Raw genomic sequence first — 21,829 nt, forward strand, 5'->3', positions numbered from 1 at the left:
GCAGCCAAGGAAAGAATAACTGAACTTGAAGGTAAGTCAATAAAAAGTAGCCAAACTGGAACACTAAGGAGGGTAGGAGTGACAGCAAAGAATAGATCGCCCAAGAGCTGTGGGGAAAGATCTGTTGTCACCACACATAACATAGTGGAATCCCAGAAGAAGCAGAGAAAATGACTGATAAGAAATATCTGAATAAATAATGGATAATGACAACAGAACATAAATCTATAAAGCTTAATACCAGGAAAGATTTTGTTAAGACATTACACAGGAACAAAATGGGGAGGGGGGGGACTGTCTCTCTGAAATTTTTCATAAAAATATTTTTCAGAATTGATAGAGATGACTCTCAAAGAAAGAAAAACAGAAAATACATTGCCAGAAGACCCTACTCTAAAAGAAATGTTAAATGAGGTTCTTTAAGCAGAAGGGATGTGAAACATAGCATATACTCGGATATGCACAAAGATCTAGAAGTGGAATAAATGAAGGTAAGATAATTTTTCTTAACTTTAGGCTTATCTAAACTTCTGGAAGACAGCCATCAACAGCAGTATGCTATAGCAGTGTAAGTGTAGATACAGAAACAAAGGATGGGAGAGATTAGGAAACATCGTGTAATACCTTGTTAATGCTACTTGAAGATATATTCTGGTTAATTAGAGATGTAGATTATAACCTTAAGAGTAGCCACTAAAACATTTTTTAAAGAGATGTAAGCAATTAATCAAATAAAATGGAATAATAAATCCTTAGTTAACCCAATAGAAGGCAGAAAAAGAACAAAGAACAGGCAGTTTTTCCTCAGACTCATATGTAAAAAAATTCAGGCAATCTGGGCAAGAGGTAACAGATCAGAAATGAGAAAGTCCCCGAATTTACCAACTGATTTTAAATTCAAGAACTTGTGTTATTTAACTTCTTAAAGTGCAGACGCCTCCACTGCTTCTGCATCTCAGTCTCCCCCAACCTCAGGCCACCCCACCTCGAGGACCAGGCCCACCTTCCCCTCAGCCGCCGACTCCTCACGAAGCAGAACCTACTTCCTTTGACATTGGCTTGACGATCTTGTGCCAAGTTGACCTCTTGCTGCCCCATTATGTTTGATTCCCAGTACTTCTGCCACATTGCCAAAAAATGGAATGAATTTTAAATCATTTAGAAGAGAATGAGGAGCTCTTTGCGAAAAGTCAAGGCAGATTGTGCACTTATTTTTAATTGTTTCCTATCAGTTCAGTTCAGTCACTGAATCGTGTCTGACTCTTTGTCACCCCATGGACTGCAGCACGCCAGGCCTCGCTGTCCATCACCAATTCCCAGAGTTTGCTCAAACTCCTGTCCATCGAGTTGGTGATGCCATCCAACCATCTCATCCTCTGTCGTCCCCTTCTCCTCCTGCCTTCAGTCTTTCCCAGCATCAGGGTCTTTTCCAGTGAGTCAGCTCTTCCCATCAGGTGACCAAAGTAGTGGAGCTTCAGCTTCATCATCAGTCCTTTCAATGAATTTCAGGACTGATTTCCTTTAGAATTGACTAGTTTGATCTGCTTTCAATCTAAGGGATTCTCAAATAAGATGAGTCCTATACTTTAAAAATAAATCTATATTTTTATATAATTTTATTTATGAATGTGCTGAGTCTTTGTTGCTGCAGGACTTTCCTCTGATTGCGGCGAGCGGGGCCTAGTCTCTAGTTGTGGTGCGTGGGGTTTCTCATTGGGGCAGCTTCTCTTGCTGTGGAGCAAGGGCTCTAGGGCATGAGTTCAGAGTTGAGACTCCCGGGCTTTAGAGCACAGGCTCAGGAGTTGTGGCGCACGGGTTTAGTTGTTCGACTTCATGTGGGATCTTCCTGGATCAGGGACCAAACCTGTGTCTCCTGCATTTGCAGGTGGATTCTTTACTACTGAGCCACCAGGGAAGCCCCCAGTCCTATATTTCTTCAAATGTGTTTGCAAGATAGCAGGAATACAAGTTAATTTTGCAAGATAGTTAATTCTTCTGTTGACACTTTTTGACTGTGATTTTAATGATCTTTGCTAATAGACAAAAGCTCATCTACCTTGCATGCTTCATTATTTATAATAAGATCCTAAAAGGTGAGGTTAACCTTGGATTTATTTCATGAAAGTTATAAAATTTGCTATAGGAAACTGGATCTATTGCTGTGGCAGATATATCAAGAAATCAAACATTTATTCCTTTATAAAAAGCACCTGACAAAGGATGAAACAATAAGTTTAAAGAGGTTGAGTAAGATTGGCAGTTTGAATCTTTCGGGAAAGTTTTTCCATTTTATCTAAGTGGTCAGATTTTTTGGCGTAAGGTTCACAGTATTCCCTTATCATCTGCTTAATAACTGTAGTGATGTCATCTCTGTCATTCCAGGTATTTGTAACTGGAATATTTTCTTTCATGTTGTCTGAGTGAAGATATATTGGGTTTATTGACCTTTTATATTTGTTTCCTATTGATTTCTATTCTTTATTTCCATTATTATGCTACCTTTGGATTTCATTGCTCTTCATCTTCTAATCTGATAAAGGTGAGATTGAAGCCATTGAGAGCTTTATTTTACAATTTAGTGATGTTTCCTTCTAAGTAATGTGTCAGCTGCTTTCCATGTATTTTGATATGCTGTTACAAGTTTCAATCCAAAATGCTTTCTATTTTGCCTTTTCTTTTAACCTGTGGGTTACTAAAAATTGTGCTGCTGCTGCTAAGTCGTGTCAGTTGTGTCCGACTCTGTGCGACCCCATAGACAGCAGCTAGTTATATTCAAATATTTAGGAGTTTTCCAACTATCTTACTGATTTCGCCTGCCAGAGATGAAACGAGTGAAAGCACAGCTGTGAGCTACGAATCTGATGAGCCTGAGCACCAAGTCCAGCGTACCTGAGGCTGCGACATAACCTGCTCTGCATCTTTCATTTATAGGAGCTAATAAATCAGCTTTTTCCTGATTTGAATTGGGTTTCTATCAGAGTCCTGATTACAGTTGCTTTTATTTGTAAATTTACTAACTTTATATACTCCCCGAGTCTTCATGAAAGGTAAGGATTTAATTCATCCCACCAAGTGGCTTATAATAGCTCCTCTGATGTGTTTTAACTTCAAATACAACTAACCTACATTTCTTCTGTCGACTTTAGACAGATCTCCTGAATCCTCTCCATACACCATGAGCATACTGCCCCTTATCCTTGCCTCAAGCACTTACTTCCCTGTCAGCCTCCCACCATCCAGTCTATCAGCTGTATTTTGCCTTTATGTTATTAAACAGATATTACACTGTGTGTGTGTGTATATATATATATAATATATACACATACATACACACACATAGACTTCAGTGATTTGTCTATTTTAAAGCTGGAAATAAGGGGCTTCCCTGTGGCTCAGCTGGTAAAGAATCCACCGCAATGCAGGAGACCTGGGTTTGATCCCTGGGTTGGGAAGATACCCTGGAGAATGGAAAGGCTACCCACCCCAGTATTCTGGCCTGGAGAATTCCATGGATGATACAGTCCAGTCCATGGGGTCTGTTATACACATACATGCACACATATACAGAGACTTAAGGGATTTGTCTATTTTAAAGCTGGAAATAAAATAGCATTAGATCATTATCACTGTATAAATATTATTCTCGTAAGAGTCAGAGCCAATCATTGTTGAAGATTACATTTCCTCCTCTACAAGTCCAGTGTTACGATCCCAGTACTCACTTAAATTTTTTTTCCCCATATTCTGTTTCCAAAGTCATGTCACATTTTATGGGGCTTGCTTTATATTAGGACCATGGTATCTGGTATGGCTTCTCCTTTGTTTTTTCCCCAAGCCAATAATTGTCTGTCTGTCCTTCTGATGAATGTTTGTTTTCACCATATTACAGAAATCCTCAAACTCTGTGTTTTCTATTTAATGTAACCCATCCCTTCCTTTCTCCCTGAAGTTTCTCTTCACTGACTCCCTGGATATCTAGCCTACCAGAAATTTGGTCTGATTTTTACAGTGATCATCCTAGTCACCCTCAACACCACTTTACTAGGTTAGATTCTGTTTTTTCCCTTTTCCATCCAGATTTTGCTAAAGCTAATCATTCACTGCCCTATTGAAAGACAAGTGGAAGTAAACTGAAGCAAACTGTATATACAAAATATCAGTATTTGGCTTCATGTTTCGCTACTGTTCCAGTATAAACCTCTAGATTCAAAGCAGTTTCAAGTCCTAAGTTGGAACCTGCTGTTCTGTATTCTACAATCTAATATTGCTCACCTGAGGGAAGGCTAATGCTATCTCGGTCATTATTCTTTATTAGGAGAGATTCACATTTTTTGAAAGCTTTTAGGATAGTGTCCTCTTTAGTGTTACAGAATTCCACAAGCATATTTCTGGGTGTTTTTTAAAATTTTTTTCTATTATAATATGGTTTTTGCCAGTTCAGCCTGCCCAACATTCAAGTGAGCTATTCCTAGCTGAGAATTCATAACTTTCTTCAGTTTAGATTCTTAATCATTTGACACATTCTTATTTTCTCTATTATAATTATTTGTGTGTGTGTGTATGTGTGGTGGAACTCATAAGAACTAGATGGGCCTTCTACTAGACTTCGAAGTCCCTTTTTCTCATTTTCTTCCAAATTTATGAAATGGAAGAATTTCCCCAACTTTCTTTGAAACTTTCTTTTATAACAGTAATTTTTTTTTTTAGGAGTTGTCTTCTTTTTGGTAGCTTCTCATATTTGCTTTAAAAGTGTAACATCTATTCCAGTCTCAAATGTACATTTTTATTCTCATTCGATAACTTCACCTGCTCCAGGTTTAGTCTGTCTCTTAGTCCTCATCATGCTGATACTCTTCCATCATCTGTGATGATCCTCAGCTGTCTGTTCACATTTGAGAATGATACTGTTTGATTCTCCTAGGTAGACAGTAGGACTTTGGTTATTCTCACTATCTAGGTAGACAGTAGGACTTTGGTTATTCTCACTATAGATCTGTTCCGCTGAATGAAGTGATTTACTGGGATTTCAGTGTGCCTGGGAAGGGCTGGAGAGATGATGAGAGTCTCCAAATTCCAGGAAAGGTTTCAACTTAAGATACCAACTCTCATTCTAGTTGCTGTAGTTCTCCGCAAGTTCACTGAATTTTTTCATAGTTTTAATGACAACAGTCTTATTTAAAACATTACAGATAATGATAAATCTACCCTCTTGACCAGAATGTCCAATTCCAGGTCCCTCCGCAAAACACAAATTGGATATGTCTGTTCAGGACTTATTTCTCTGTGTTTGCAGTTATAGAAATGTATTAGAAATGTATTTTAAATATATAGTCTCTTAATAATCTGCAAATTTTTAATCAGTGCCTTTTAGTCAAATCCTTATATTACCAGTCCATCCTTTTAAACTAGTGCCAGTATTTCTGTATTTATGGAAATTTAAATAGCTCTCAGTTTCATGTACTAACCATACTGCCCTCTGAAGGGATTAATGTTTTAACAACTTCATTGCTTCCAAAGTGGTACTGATAAGAGTAGTTATTTCTCTATACAACTGCCAGGTTTTTAAAATTAGATTATTTAAATTTGCATCTCTTACTACTAGCAAGGCTAAGCGGGGACTCAGTGTCAGCGGTCTGCATTTCTTCTGACTTATCCATTATTATCCTTTGTTCATTTTTATTCTCCCTTGGTTGTCCTTTACCTACTTATAGGTATTCTTACATCCTTCCTTTAGTATTTTATTACAGCTTTTCCCCATTTTGTTTCTTTTGTCTTTTTAAAAGCATGCTGCAGTCCATGGGATTGCAAAGAGTTGGACAAGACTTAGTGACCGAACAACTTTTGATACAATCAAGTTGTTCATTAATCTTTACTTTGTGGCTTTCATTTTTGTCTAGTTTAGGAAGATGTATCCAACAGCAAAGTCATAGGCATATCCTATTATGTTTTCTCCCAATACTTTAACATTTGGGATTTTATTCACCTAGAACTAATCTTTCTGAATGGTGTGAAAGACGGATCCAATTTACTTTACTTACAGACGAGTGCAATGGGAAAGCTTTGGTAGGGATACTAACATAACTTTCACATAAAAAATCATATAAACTGTCTTGTCATTGTTACCTCCAGCCTCTCCACAAGCTAACTTAGAGCATGAGCTTCTCTAGGGACCTTTGGACAGACTTGACTTGCCATTAGTGAAATCCATCAGGCAGACATTTCAAGTCACAGCTGTTTCTGCTACATTTCATGAATAAGCACTTTTTTCCCTTTTGTTTTTAACAAAATTTGATTCTTTTCTGATACCTTTTATCTGTTATAGGATATGGTAGGGTAAACTCGTGTTTAATTGCAAAAGAAAGCCTTGAAAATTCTGATACTGACAAGTCACCTTTACATCAGTACACAGAAGTACCTCCTCTGCTGTGCTTCTGCAGTGCAAATTTTATCAATCCGGTATTGAAAGATGGTACTTCACTTGTTTAGCTTGTATTCTGATCCTTTTGAGAGTCGGTACTTAGCATTTTCATCAGTTATCTCTTTATACCCCTTACCCATAAGGGAAGAGGTGTCATTTTCTAAATGATTTGGAGGAGTACTTACATGTTAAGGATATGAATCTCATAGGTTAAACATATTTTACTAATGTTTTCAAATTCTAATGTTTAAAAACCTTTTGTACTATCTTTGACTATATAAAAGCTCATTAATGTTTTTATATAGTCAAGAATCCATGTGTGTGGTTTCTGGATCTCATGTTGTATTTAGGGAGATTGTTTTCCATGATGATGTATGGTATCCTCTAATGACTCTGTTTTGCATTTGGATAAAAGAATGAGACAGTTGTTTTGTACAGAAATAACTTTGAGCAGAATCTCATGTACCAATACTGTTAAGCTACTACAGTGAGCTATCACCTTTATTATATGTTTCCTTTATGTGTATGTCTGTTGTGTGTTTGTGTTGATAAACACGATGTTTCAGGCCTTGAATTCTTAGGATTCTGTTAGGTACAAAGAATCAATAGATTAATTTGGGGCTTACTAACATCTGTATAATACTGAATCTTCCCCTACAGAAGGATAAAATGTCTATTCTTCTCATCCTCCATTAAACTTTACTCATTTTCTTTGTACTTATAGTCACATGAGAATTGGTTCCAGCACTGATTGCACGAAGCCTTCAGGAGTCAGGAAGTAATAAAGTGTAAAACAAGTCAGATGTAAGACAACAGGCAGTAGTTTGAACTGTGGAAAAGTGGAAAACAAATGCCCATCTAAAGGTACTTATTTTAAATTTCACACAAATCAAACATGTTTATGAGTTTTGACTTATAGTTTTGATTTCTTTTCCCTCTGGTCTTGGAATTACAGCTTAGAAACTAACACCTTTTCTATTTAAATGACATGGATTTAACATGATTCATCTACCTGGAATTAGGAATGGTGAGTAAAATTTTGTTTTCTAATCTTCTTTGGTTATTGATCTTTTAAAGTTTTCTGTCTTTTGAGGACTATATTGCCTTTGTCTAAATGTAAATGACGAATACATCTCAGTAAATTTTACTTATTACAATTGATGTTTAAAACCTGGTTTCTTAAAAGTGTTGAATATATAATGAAGTTAATTTTTCTTATCAACAAAATCATATTTCCTTGTTTGTACTGAAACAGAAGCAACCATCTTAACTCTATCATCATGAACTCCAGCATTAACTCTACTGTGTTGGATGCCCTTTCCACTCAGCTTCAGAACAAGGGCTGCTCTTTCTACTCAAAAGTCTTTAGTCTCCTGGGTCTTGAGCTGTTTTGTTATTTCACCGATAATCACTGCTAAGATGATCAGGTCTTCTTTGTATACAGTTATCTTTTTATTTTACATTAATGTTTATTGATTATGCTAGGCACTGTGCTGAGCAATTTACATGCATTATCTCATTTAATCCTCCCATTAACTTTTGAGGTAGTACCATTATTATTTCTGTAATAGAAATAAAAAGACAAGATGCTTACAAGGGACAAAATGTTTCTCCACAACTAGAGGGCTAGAAAATGGAACAGTAAGAACTGGAACCCTGATCTAGTTGTTGCTGCAATATGAATTCTGAATTTTGGTAAGTAGCCCAGGAATGAGATGGTCACATGAAATGGGACTCTGAAATGTAAAGTGGGACAAGGTACTGGGGGCAGGGGTCTTTTAGACTATTTTGAGCAATGTGCACCTTGCCCTAAGCCCTATGGGATGCCAGTGAAGGGTTTTAATGAAGAAGTGATATGGTCAGACTCTTGAAATACAAGTTTGACTGCAATATGGATTACTAACAGGAAATGGTAAATACAGGGGGGTGGGTTAGAAAGCCCTTCCCATCGTCTGTGTCAAATAGATTATTGTGTATTGGACAAACATTAATAGAATGGAAATGGATTAATGGAGTCAGATTCAAGGCATATTTAGGAGATAAAACCTACAGGTCTTGGCAGCTGACTGGACATAGAGGCTGAGGGGGAGGAAAGAGTCAAGAATGACTCCATAGTGTGGATTCTCTCATGATGAGCAAGGTGTGCTCGCTGCCTGAAAGATTTCCTGCAGTCCTTACACTCATAGGGTCTCTCTCCAGTATGAATTCTCTGATGTAGAGTTAGAGACCCACTGTAGCTAAAGGCTTTCCCACAAATGTTACATTCATAAGGTTTCTCTCCAGTATGAATTCGCTGATGCTGAGCAAGGCCTGCATTCTGGCTAAACGTTTTCCTACATTCCTTACACATGTAAGGTTTCTCTCCAGTATGACTTCTCTGATGTTGTGCAAGTGACGAACTGTTGCTAAAGGCCTTCCCACATTCAATACATTCATAGGGTTTCTCTCCAGTGTGAACCCTCTGATGTTGATCAAGGTATGCGATCTGGCTGAAGGCTTTCCTACATACTTTACATTCATAAGGTTTCTCTCCAGTATGAACCCTCTGGTGTTGAGCAAGGTGTGCATACTGGCTGAAGGTTTTCCTACATTCCTTACATTCATAGGGTCTCTCTCCTGTATGAATCCTCTGATGTACAATTAGGTATCCACGATGGCTAAAGGCTTTCGCACACACATGACATACATAAGGTTTCTCTCCGGTGTGAATTCTCTGATGCTGAGCAAGAAATGAACCATTACTAAAGGCCTTTCCACACTCGATACATTCAAAAGGTCTCTCTCCAGTATGAACTCTCTGGTGTTGAGTCAGGTGTGCAATCTGGCTGAAGGCCTTTTTACACTCTTTACACTGATAAGGTTTCTCTCCAGTGTGAACTCTCTGGTGTTGAGCAAGGTGGGCATTCTGGCTGAAGGCTTTCCTGCATTCCTTACACTCATAGGGTTTCTCTCCAGTGTGGATTCTCTTATGTTGAGCTAGGTTTGCACTCTGACTGAAAGTTTTCCCACATTCGACACATGCATAGGGCTTCTCTCCAGTATGAATTCTCTGATGAAGAGTGAGAGATGAGCTCTGGTTGAACACCTTCTCACATTCATTACACTTCAAGAGTTTCTTTTCTACATAGACTTTCTTACGTTTCATTTCGATAGGTTTCTTCCGGTAACTTCTCTTTTGTGGCTCATGCTTATTACGTTTCTGCTTTATATCAAAGATTGTATCCTGATGGAAAGTTTGCCAGGACTTAGTATATTCATTACTGTGATCCTCATTTAGGATTTCTCTATGAGTGACGATCAGCTGACTAGCATGTACCTCCTGAGTTCCCAACTGGTTCTTAAACCAGTCCTTACTTTTAGAGTCTCCTCTCCAACTGGAGCAGTTGAGGTTATAACTAAGACGGCTTCTTCCCATCATCATTACTTTGGATGATTCTTCATAAATAACTTGCTTTGATGGAAATTCCTTATTTTTAAATGTATACTCCCAACCTACAAGATATCAAGAAAACAAACATCTTTTGTATTTATGCATTAGAAAAGAACTTCTAAAACACAAACTGGTAAATGAACTACATACATAAGTTCAAGAATGTAATAGCTGTTAAATGCAGTCTAACAATGAGATTATAAAGAATGAAAATGTAGGAAAATTTATTAAGAAAATAGCTCATGCATAACTATTAAGGTAACCCATCAGAAAATCACAATTATTATATATATATATTAATATAAGTCTGCAAACACCCTTCCTCTCTTGCCTCAGGTTAGCCTGCATTCAAGGTAAGTTCGTTAGCTTTAAAAAAGAAAACTTCATGTCAATGTGGCTAAAAAAAAAATCTATTAGATCCCCACATCCCAAAACACACCAGGTGTCATTAATTGCCATGAAAGTGTTAGTCACTCAGTTGTGTGTAACTCTTCGCTACCCCATGGACTGTAGGCCGCCAGGCTCCTCTGTCCATGAGATTCTCCAGGCAAGAATACTGGAGTGGGTTGCCATTTCCTTTTCCAGGTGATCTTCCGACCCTGGGACTGAACCTGCGTCTCCTGCATTGCAGGCGGATTCTTTACTGTCTTGAGCCACCAGGGAACCCTATTAATTGCCACAGGCTAGATATATAAAACTCTATGGTTAAACTTGAGCAGTCTGAAAATAGTCTTCCTGAGTATCATTTTCTGTGTGATATGTTCCACCCAAGTGTAAATTTTCAGCTGATACTCAAGCTAAGATGCCTTCATATTGAAATAAGTTTGTTTCAAATTGTTGGTTTTATTAATCTGCCATAGGCCTTTATTTGCCTTATCTTTTCCACTCCTAAATCAAATCACCTATTACTCTGTTCAAGACTTTCCAGTGGTTTCTCACCTTATCTGTAGTAAAATCAGACTTCCTATTATGATTTACAAAAGCAATGTAGCACAGAAACATAAATGTAAAATGATACAAAATTATAGCAAATAAAATCCAGGAAAATATGAAAGCATAATCCTGACCAAGTGGAGTTCATCCCACAAATGCAAGGTTGGTTTCATATATGAAAATCAGTATAATTCACCACATTAACAGATTAAAGATAGAAATCATATGATTGTTTCAATCAGTATAGAAGTATTTCACTAAATTTAACATGTTTATTATAAAAATTCTCAGCAAAGTAGGAATAGAAAGGAACTTCCTCAAGCTGATAAAGGGCATCTAAGAAATATCTGTAACAACTTAATGGTGAAAGAGTGAATACATTTCCCCTTAAGATTGAGAACAGTGCAAGTATATTTGCTCTTAACCAATGCTATTCAACAGTACAAGAAATCCTAGCTATTTCAATAAGAAATAAAGTTGTATCTGCAGATAACATTACTTTTCATGGTTTCCCTGGTTGCTCAGCTGGTAAAGAATCTGCCTGCAATGCAGGAGACCTGGATTCAATCCCTGGGTTGGGAAGATCCCCTGGAGAAGTGAACAGCTCTCCACTCCAGTATTCTGGCCTGGAGAATTCCATGGACTGTATAGTCCATAGGGTCGCAAAGAGTCAGAGACGACTGATCACACATGCACACATTACTGGAAAAAACTTATATCTAAAAAATTATGTATCTTATATCCATAAAACTGTATCTCTTTCTATATAGATATATAAATATAATAATTATAAGAAGCCACTACACTGGATATGACAAAATACTGCTAATAGAACTAAGACTGTAAAAAATGGCTAAATTTCAGGAATTGGAAAACAATGATATTAGGATGTCAATGATAAAACAATGATATTAGTTCCCTCTAAATTGATACATAGATTCAACACAATCCCGAACAAAACCCCAGCAGGATTTTTAGGTAGAAATGCTCAACTTCATTCTAGAATTTATATGGAAATGCAAATGACCTATTAAAATAGTCAAAGTGATTTTACAAATTCAACTGGTGTCAGAATTTACTATAAAGCTATAGTAATCAGGACAGTCTGGTACTGGTGAAAGGACAGACATACATAGATCAATGGAAAAGAACAGAGTTCAGAACTTAACCCACACATACATGGTCAACTGATTTTCAACAAAGATACCAAAAAGACAATATAATGGGGAAGGGAAAGTCTTTTAAAAAAGGGCACTGGAGCAACTGTGTATCTGAAAAACAGCCACAGACTCATACAGAGAACACACTGTGGTTGCCGAGGGGGAGGAGGGCTGGGGAGGGGAGGATCTGGAGTTTGGGACTAGGGCTGCAGACTGTCATACAGGATGGCAAACCAGGCCCCCTGTGGAGCACAGGGAGTGACACGTGTGGACCCCTGAGCCGCTCTGCTGTACAGCAGAAATCAACACAGCACTGTAATCAGCTGTACTTCAATAAAATCATTTTAAATAAAAAATAACTTCAGAAGATATGGTGAGGATATGGAGCACACGAACTCTACTACAAATGCTGAAGGGAATGAAAATACCATCTACTTGGAGAACTAAAGTGATACATATTCCTGTCATATGACTCAGTTTTTCTACTTTTTTTTAAGCTGGTATTAAAAAAAAATTTTTAATCCCTTTCCTGTGTTGTGTTAGCTTCTGCTGTACAGCAAAGTACGACTACATGTGTGCATGTATCCCCTCCCTCTTGAGCCTTCCTCCCACAACCCCCACCCGTTTCTCCACTTTTAGATATTTACCTAAGAGAAATGAAAATGTATGTCCCCACAAAGTCCTGTACGTGACCACTTCATATTGCCCACACTGCAAACAACCCAAAGGTGCATCAGTAGGTGAGTGGCAAAACAGAGGTGTGGACCGTCTGCACGCTAGACTGACACTCAGCAACAAAAAGGGTAAATCACTCACACGTGCAACAGTGTGATTTTCAAAATAAATTTTGATGGTGAAGTAAACCGAATAGTATGATTCCATTTAGTTTAAATGCAAACTAATCTAAAACAACAAAGGTTCGTTTGGAGCCAGAGTGGAGAAGAATGGACTGCAGAAAGGCACAAGCTAGCTTCTGGGGTGATGGAAACATTTTGTGTCTTCATTACAGTGATGGTTTCATGGATGTAGACAGCTGTCAGAACTCATCACACTGTAATTTACATAAATGCAATTTACTGTCTTATAAAGTTAAGAAAAATTATGGATGGAAACAAAGACTAAGTAAAGACAGACTTTAGTGACATCAAGTAAAAGTCATGTAACAAGCATTTACACTGAAAATACTCTAACTTGGAACCTATAGAATAGTTAAAAAAAAAAAAAAGCTATATATTAGGTCATATAAAATCCTCAACTCGTTAGAAAATAGAATTAGTAGTAACTGCTATCCTGATCAAATATGATAGAACAATTTGATCAAAATACAGTAAAACCAGAAAACTTTCTGTTAAACAAACTTATGTAAATGGGAATTAAAAGAAAAGTTGTCTAGGAAATGGAAATAAAACTACTAAATATCAAATACAGCTGAAACTATATTAAGAAATTAAAACCTCTAATAATTTCATTAGTGAATTAAGAGACAATGAAATAATAGTTTAAGCTTTTTTCAGTTTTTTAGCATTTTCCAACAAATGGAAACAAAGTAAATCTAAGGAATTAGTAAAAAGAAAAACAGAAAATAGAGAATTAGAAAAAGGGAGAATGATGAAGCTATATTTTATATTAACAGATATAGCCAAAAGCTGGAATTTAAAAATAAATAAGCCAAACTGATTCATGAGTAGCAACCTAACAACTAAAAAAATTAGCTATATAAAATAAGAAATTAAAATAGGATATTTTATACTACAGTACAAAACAAAAAGAATTGTAAGCAATTATTATGCTCAGGTTCATGGAAATAAACCTGATAACTATCTAGAAAAATTAAAATTTATATAATTTAACCCAAGGAGGAAGCTATCAGGAGGCCACTTACCAGAGGACACTGAGAAAGCTACCAAAGGTCTACTTCCCTACAGAGGCCCTGGTAAAGAGTTTTTCTTCCAAACTTTAAGACTGCTGACCTCATTCCTTCACACTAACATCTAATCAGACTGTTTTCCTAGCCTCCACTTCCCTCCAGTGGTATGCTGCACTTCTTCACTAGGAAATCTTCCCATCAGATAATTCTCTTACTGTCCTAAGTCAAATTCATCTTTTCTTCTACAAACCTGTTCTTCCTTTTGACTTGTTTCTGTTAAATGCTATCACCTTCCAGTTACCCAGACTTGAAGAAAATACTACCAGAAGTATTTTTCCTTTTATGGTTTATAAACGTCAGAATAATCCTAAAAATTTAATAGAATGATTTTCTCAAAGTAGAAACCTGAATCTTGGTAAGAGATTAAGTGAATAAATAAGTGAATCAGTCCTTCAGTCTAAAAGGAATGAATGAGTGAAAAGGAAAGAAAAACGCATGACTGCATCTAGATGTTTAAACACAGGATCGGAGCAACTTGTGTAAAACCGAGAAGCAAACACAACGAGACGCTGTGACATTTGGGTCCGGAGAACAGGAAGAGGTCACCGAGAGGACAGTACTGTGTGCGAGAGTGAATCCCAGGAGAATTTAGTTGGGGAGCTCAGGCCAGAGACACCTCTGTCTCTTCCCAGGCCTGGAGCCCTTTGACGCTACCCAGGAAGCATCAGTTAGGAGCTGGACTTTGCAGACTAGCTGAGCTTTTCCTGGCAGGGGCCTCTCCAGCCCTGGGTCTTGCTCACTCACCAGGGCACGCTCCCCTCGGCCCCTCCTCCTTCACCATCCAGGGCTCCTTTCCTTGCTCCAGTAATGAGATCACATCCGGCTTAGAAACCGAAACGCCTGCTCACAAGAAATAAAAAGGGGCATTAGCCAGGCCCATCAGTCAGATCAAGCTGCTTGGTCACTGGGAAGGGGAGGGAGCTGAGGGCGAGGTGACGAGTTCTGGGGGTGGGGAGACGGAGCTGCATGAACATCCAACCAAGCTGCCAACTCCACAGAGCTACACTCATCTGGGGGAGCAGTAGTGAGGTGCAGCAGAGGCTCCCCAAACGTGGCACTGGAAAGCAGCCTCCGTGCGGATTCCGCCTTACAGGGAGACCTCCTCACCCAGTGATACCAGGCTCCTGTAGTTGTCCAGCATCACCGTCCTGTACAGACTCCTCTGAGCAGGGTTCAGCCATTCCCACTCCTCTTGCGAGAAATTGACAGCCACGTCCCTAAATGTCACCAGATCCTGAAATGACACAGACACGTTCCTGCTCGACTGGTGTTCTTACCCTCACATGAGTATAGTTTAAAAAGTTAAATGGCCTGTGTTCTTAGAAATACTGCATATAGTGAAATTTCCTGTCAGGATCTTGGGGTCTGTGCAACATGACTTCTCTGTGCTTAGTCTTGATACTCTGTCATGGAAAGTACACAATTTCAGAGACTGTACTGATGGAGAAAAGATACAAGTGAAAATTGGCAAGAACAGAACGCTGTAAACAATCAAATGTGAAATAATTCAGTACTCAAACTACATGCTAGAGCATTTCTCAGTGTGGAAAATCAGGACAGGCTGGAGCAGTGAAAAAAGGCCTCGAGGAGGAGGCAGAAACATGGGTTAGGCTCAATTTTTATGTGCTTTTCCCCAAATTATGCAACTGAATGATCAGTGTTCCAGCTGTATCAATTAGGTATATATAAAAATATATTTGATGCTCACTGTATTGGTACTCTAAAATTACATAGAAATGTAATAAAAGCAGTAAAGAAGTTTTATGGTGATTTTGCAAAAATATAACTTAAATGTATGCCATTACAGAGAACAATCAGGAACAACAAAAGATTACATAACAGCTCTTGATAACATCACTAAGTTTTAAAGACAGTTGTTAACTTACCATACCCCCTAAAAGACAAAGTAATAGTAATTTTAACCACTATTAAGTTAAATAGGGAGCATTTCAAATGTGATAATGCAGTGCATCACAAAACACCTACAGCTCTCACTAGAGAAACACACCCAGTTGTGCACACCTGGGTTGTGTGAACAAGAGTTGCTGAAATGTTCCCACATAGCTCTCAAATACCATGGTTAAATTAAGGATCTTTGTAACATGAAATGAGACCTAGTCTGCTTCCCCAAAATTAAGAAAATACAGATTCTTCCTAATGTAAGTCTGCTCCAGACTTAATTTTTTTTGGCTGTATGATCTGGTACGTGCTTTACAGGTTTGGCACATTCAGAGCAAAACCTACCCTTAAGCTGAACTGACACGCAGCTGCCCTCAACGGCACACGCCCAAACAGCTGAGCCAACCTGTCAGATACTGGAATCCTTCCACGCTGGCTGGTGAACAGCGGCTGCAGGGAGCCCCACGGGCGGCCATCCTCCCCACAGTCCAGGAAGGAGGGGACGCCTGCCCTGCATCAGCGTCCAGGACCCCACTGGGGTAAGTTCTGGATGTGTCCTGGCTGGAGGGGTCGTCAAATATGAATGTCACTCCTATTAACGTGCCTCCTGACAGAGTAGTAATACCCTTACTGAAGATGCATTTAAGCCTATCAGGGATGCTACACGGAAACATTTTTAATGGGAAGAAAAAAAATGAGTCAGTATATGAGTAACTGAGTAATGGACAAAAACGTTAAGGAAGCTACAAGTGAAGTGAAAGGACACCACGAGACATCAGTTACGTTCTCAGCTTCCATCTTACGTGCTTCAACCTCAAAAACCACTTCTTAACAAAGGGAAATCTGGGAAGTGGGTGAAGGCTTCAAGGAAGGCAACACGGGTTGGGTTTAAAAGATGAAACTTGTGCTAGATAGGACTGGGCACCATCAATCATAAATTCTATTAAAATTCAACCACTTCAATACATTCTTTAAAACTGTGTGCAAAAAAAAGTGTTCCACACACCATGTTTTCTGTAGTAGAGGCCAGGCAGGTTTTGCCAGGTAAAGTTCTTATGTTTTTTTTACTTGCACACACACACAAATGGATTCTGGGTTTTGATGACCCGACGATCATTTTCCTCTTACCCAATGAGATCTGAATACTTTTCAAATGTCTTTATTTTGATTCTATAAAACAGGAATCTTATACCATTTTGTCACCTTATTAAAGAAGCCCAGGAAATAATGTCTGGAGAGAGCCATCAAGATGGCAGAGTAGCAAGACATGAAGCCCACCTTCTCCCACAAATACGAAAGTGAAAGACAGGATTCTCACAGCAGCAAGAGAAGAACAGAGAGTTAGTTACAAGGACACCCCCATGTGGCTCTCAGGTGACTCCTCTACAGAAACACTGCAGGACAGAAGGGACTGGAAAGATGCGTTCAAAGACTTGAAAGGGAAAAATTTGCAGCGTAGGCTACTCTGATGGCAAGATTATGTAGAATAAAAAAAATTTTTTGAAAGAAAGAAAATAGTGCCTGGTATTTCTACCCAGTGTTTTTTTCCCCTTTCTAAGTTAAAAACTCAGAAGTCCTAACCCCCAACATCTACCTATCTCCTATAAGCAGTCAAAATGCACAGTATGTATTTGTTCACGTTCCCTTACACAGACATATCTATGATTAGGTATTCATTTACTGATAACATCACTCTTGTTAGATGCATATTATTATCAATACATAATGTAAATCAGCCATATCTGATTTACTAACCCCTTGATTATTTTCAATTATGTCAGTCTTAATTTTTCACTATGATGTTACAAAGGTCTCTAGTTGTTGTCTTAAAATATATTCCTAAAAGTTCTTCTCTCCATTAAGACTAGGATTTCCCAACTTAACATCAGAAAAAAGTTTAAATTACACTATTCTGGCCTAGTCAGAAAAGGACGTAATGAAAAAAAAAAAATCAGGTTGGGACTGAAGTTTTGACCTGTAGTCAAAGAAATACTAATAAGTTTTTCAGGTAGAAGGAAAATGGAACAAAATGAAAAATAAAAGGAAAATGGAAGCACTGTAGCACAGGAAGAAACTCAGAGCCCCGAAACAATATCTAAATATAACATCTGCTACTGATGATATAGGGGAGTTACCTTGTTGAGAAAGTAGCAAAAGTACCAACTACAGAAGGAAGATTACAGAGGGAAGAAAGATGATCATTACAGTAAGAAGTAACGGATACATATTATCCTAAAGTGGCCACTAAAAGAGTAATAAATAGCCTGTCTGTGAGAATAGAGAAAAAATAAAACATATACTGTTTTATAAGAGGCTTCCCAGGTGGCCAATATAGGAGACACGAGTTCAATCCCTGGGTCAGGAAGATCCCCTGGAGAAGGAAAAGGCAACCCACTCCAGTGTTCTTGCCTGGAGAATCCCGTGGACAGAGGAGCCTGGCAGGCTACAGTCCTGCTCCTACTCCTGCTAAGTCGCTTCAGTCGTGTCCAACTCTGTGTGACCCCGTAGACGGCAGCCCACCAGCTCCTCTTCCAAGGGATTCTCCAGGCAAGAACACTGGAGTGGGCTGCCATTCCCTTCTCCCGGGCTACAGTCCATGGGGTCACAAAGAGCCAGACACGACTGAGTGACTAACTTTCACTTTTATGTAAGATAAAGATAAAATCTTAAAAATGAGCTGAGATTTGAACAACAATCTACATAAAGTGGGAGAGCTAGCCAGGCCATCCTCTAGGGGAAGAGAGTTACAGATGAGGAAGGAGCAAATGCAAACGTTCAGAAATAGAGAGGAGCTTGGAACGTTTGAGGGACAGCAAGCCGACCAGCGTGACTGGAGCAGACAGCAGTGAAGACGGGAGGAAATGAGGTCTGAGCGCCGGGAGCTGGGCTGTGTGGGACGTGAGAGGCAAGGGAAGGACACAGCACCTCATTCCGTGGAGAAGTGACGTGCTCCAGGACCCCGAGCACTCTGCCCCCAGGAGCCCTTCACTGTCCTGCCACCCTTCTCACGGCATCCGGTGCTGACCCTCAGGAGTACAGCCTGCTGCCTCTGACAGTCACCAACAGTGACGTCTGCACTTCACTCCTTCCTTGGCCTCTCTTTCCTCATTTGGAAAACAGTGTCTCAGAAAACCAGGTTACTCATAATTTTCTTTCTGGCTTTATCATTTTATGAACCTAGAACTCTGGTGTCTAAATAGACTAGCTCATAGCCACATGTGGTTATTTAAATCAATTAACGTTTTAAAATTCAGTCCTTCAGTCACATGAGTCCGTACACGTGGCTAGCTGCCACGGTGCTGGGCCGTGCAAACAAAGCATCTCTGCCACCAATCGTCACAGTGCTGCTCTGTGTGATATAAAACAAGACAAAGATGTAGCAGTTTGTGGTTTTATTTTTTGTATTTAATCTGGAGAATGTTTTTAGCCTCAAAGTATGAGGAAGAAAAAAATTTCAAGTGAACATCCAGCCCTTCTCTGACTTAAAATATCATTACACTACCATATAATAAACTAGTAGTAAATTCCCTGAAGACAGTATCTATTTTTTTAAGCACAGTGTTGCCAGCACTTAACATACAGCCAGTCTTTAATAACTACGTGCTCAGTGGGTGAGTACGTATTCTCCCTTTGTACCTGTAGTTGTTTGTGGACGGTATGTGCTCATCTTTTTGCTTCTCTGGCCCCCATTCTATATTATTTACTGATTTTGTTATTACAGATGTCAGCAGCCAGTTTTTAAAGTATATCCAATATTCCCTCCTATCAGTCTCCTTTTTCAAAAAATGTCCTGCAGTTTTCCATATTAACTCTACTAACCTTCACAGAATGATGCAGAATATTCGGTCTGTGGCCTGATGCTAACTCAGGATATCTCATTACTCCCATGGAGTCCTACTCATTAATGCTCACCCAGTGCCTGAAGAAAACGCCTGCCTAGCTGACCCACTCTTTAATACTCAAGACACAGCAAATCCCACTCCTCAAAACCACCCTGAGCAAGAGACCCTGTCCTGTACCACAGCTAAGACTTCCCCAGCAGTCCCTGTCTACTCTCAAACTCAGGTCCGTGGAAAAGCTCAAAACTGTTGATCACATCTTAACACCCACTTTGACCTCAATGAATCAAGTCCCTCCAGCGAAGATTTTCATATTCCACCAAGGAGTGTATTTTGGCCTCTTAAGACCTCCCAACTGAACACCTCACCCACAGCAAGTGCTAAACTGTTTCTTGAATAGAAGATGAAAATTCTGAGAGGGAAAAAAAAAGGAAGCTCGCTGCGCTTTGCGGGTGGTGGTGGGGGGGAAATCTCCTTTCACCAGATTGGAAAACATGAGGACCAGGTCACTGAATGAATGGAACTTCAGTAGAGTGGGGAATTTCAGAAGAAAAGCAAAATGTCCATGTAAAATCTGAAAAAACAAGGCATTAAGAGAAGAAATATTTCCTTACCTCGGACATGGCTTTAAGAAATTATGACAGCTCTTCTGCCCTCCTCCTTCTGGCTCCTCTCTGAGCAGTGTTCAGAGAAAACACAGCTGGAGAGGGAGGAAGAAAACATAAAATGCCAGGCCTGCCCAAAGCTCTCAGCATTGTCAGCCGAGAAAGTCTCCTTTCCTTCTGGCTGCCCTTCTCCCCACCACAGAAGTAAAGAAGAGGTGTCACTCAATTGGTCTTTGCTATCTAAATCCTTCCACCTACCTGCTTTAAGTACAGTTGATCTATAGTGTTACATTAGTTTCAAGTGTTCAACATAGTGACTCAGTATCTTTAGAGATCATACTCCACTTAAGGGCTTCCCAGGTGGTTCCAGTGGTAAAGAACCCGCCTAACAATGCAGGAGACATAGGAGACACTTTGATCCCTGGGTCAGGAAGATCCCTGGAGAAGGAAATGGCAACCCACTTCAGTATTCTTGCCTGGAGAATCCCAAGGACAGAGGAGCCTGGTGGGCTACAGTCCATGGGCTCCCAAAGAGTCCTACATGACTTAAGCAATTTAACACGCTCATACTCCATTTAAATCTCCCACGTGCTTTAGATCTCAATATGCAACATAAACTCTCTGTGCATAAGATAGCTCCTCGTTTATAAGAATAACAGCACCCTTCAGAGTGGCACTGCCAAGTAAGGGGTATGTCCCCCTTCACAAGTAAGGGTATTCATCAGTGAAATTATCCAAGGCTTCATGCTCAAGCAGCTGAGCCCAAGCGGGATCCAGATCTGCCTCCTTAGTCTCTTCACTAGAGGATGACATTGAAGGGAAATGTGTCCCCACCCTTTCTACAAAGATGAGATTAAAAAGCTACAAAGTGAATGCCTCAGAGAAAGCATCTTTACACAGGGTAGCCCGCACTGGGGTCGTGTGGTCTGGAGGACCCTGGACCAAAGAGGACTTCCTGCTTCTGGTCCTGGCTTATAAAACACACCGGAAAACCATTCGCTCAACTTTTCTAAGAATTTCCTCGGGGGGTGGGGAGGGTGTGCAGGTGCAGGGACATGCAGAAACTGTCACCGCAACTCCCTAAGTTACGAGTAGTCCACGAACTCCCCCGCCTTGGCGAGTACAGCGGCAGTGGAAGGACCTTCGGTGCCGGAGGAGGTCAAGGCCGGCGCTCAGGGCTCTGCCCGCCGGGCCCGAGGCCGTGTCCTCCGCAGCTCTCTCTCTTCCGTGAACTCCATCTGTCTTCCTCCATCTCGCGTCTGCCCCACTACACAGAGCCCCCAGTCCCGGGGCCCCGGCGCACACACACTCACACACACGCCCCACCGCCCCTCGTGCTGGCGGCTCCCCGGGCGCAGCCTGCGGGGACGCACGGGCACGACGCTGTCTCTCGCGTCCTTAAACTCTCTTCACACACGGCCGCGCGCACTCCCACGCGCAAGGTCACGCACACAGGGGCGCTGTCACGGGCTGTCACACACGGCCGGACTCGGTTCACACGCAGTGACACGCTCGCTCTGCCCACACACGGTCACGCACACCCTGCCCCCGGCTCCCACCGGCCCCGACGCCCTCAGCCGCCCACCCGCCCGCCGGCCGGCCTGCCCACGCGCCGCGC

General features: G+C 40.1%; 1 protein-coding gene across 2 annotated transcripts; it reads right to left on the bottom strand.

The window, feature by feature from the left end:
* Positions 1–1,190: 1,190 nt before the first annotated feature.
* On the bottom strand, positions 1,191–20,547 carry ZNF583 (zinc finger protein 583). Of its 2 annotated transcripts, XM_061386473.1 has the most exons (5): positions 20,470–20,547; positions 20,221–20,306; positions 14,976–15,102; positions 14,613–14,708; positions 1,191–9,910 (listed from the first exon to the last, which is right to left on the bottom strand). In XM_061386473.1, exons 2-5 carry the CDS (start codon positions 20,227–20,229, stop codon positions 8,451–8,453), a joined length of 1,692 nt encoding a protein of 563 aa, XP_061242457.1. In that variant the 5' UTR covers positions 20,230–20,306; positions 20,470–20,547; the 3' UTR covers positions 1,191–8,450. The 2 variants fall into 2 exon arrangements, with proteins under 2 accessions (XP_061242457.1, XP_061242458.1); XM_061386474.1 differs by lacking the exons at positions 14,613–14,708; positions 14,976–15,102.
* Between the last annotated feature and the right edge of the window lie 1,282 nt (positions 20,548–21,829).

Source organism: Bos javanicus, chromosome 18, assembly GCF_032452875.1.
Source record: "Bos javanicus breed banteng chromosome 18, ARS-OSU_banteng_1.0, whole genome shotgun sequence".
Classification (NCBI taxonomy): Eukaryota; Metazoa; Chordata; class Mammalia; order Artiodactyla; family Bovidae; genus Bos; species Bos javanicus.

Bases quoted from the DNA above. Each gene is read 5' to 3' on its own strand.
- ZNF583 (XM_061386473.1), bottom strand. The intron at 14,709-14,975 runs GTGAGGAGGTCT...TCTTGTGAGCAG, and splicing joins CAGGAGCCTGGTATCACTGG to GCGTTTCGGTTTCTAAGCCG. The intron at 9,911-14,612 runs GTGAGTGAGCAA...GATATCTTGTAG, and splicing joins GCCGAGGGGAGCGTGCCCTG to GTTGGGAGTATACATTTAAA.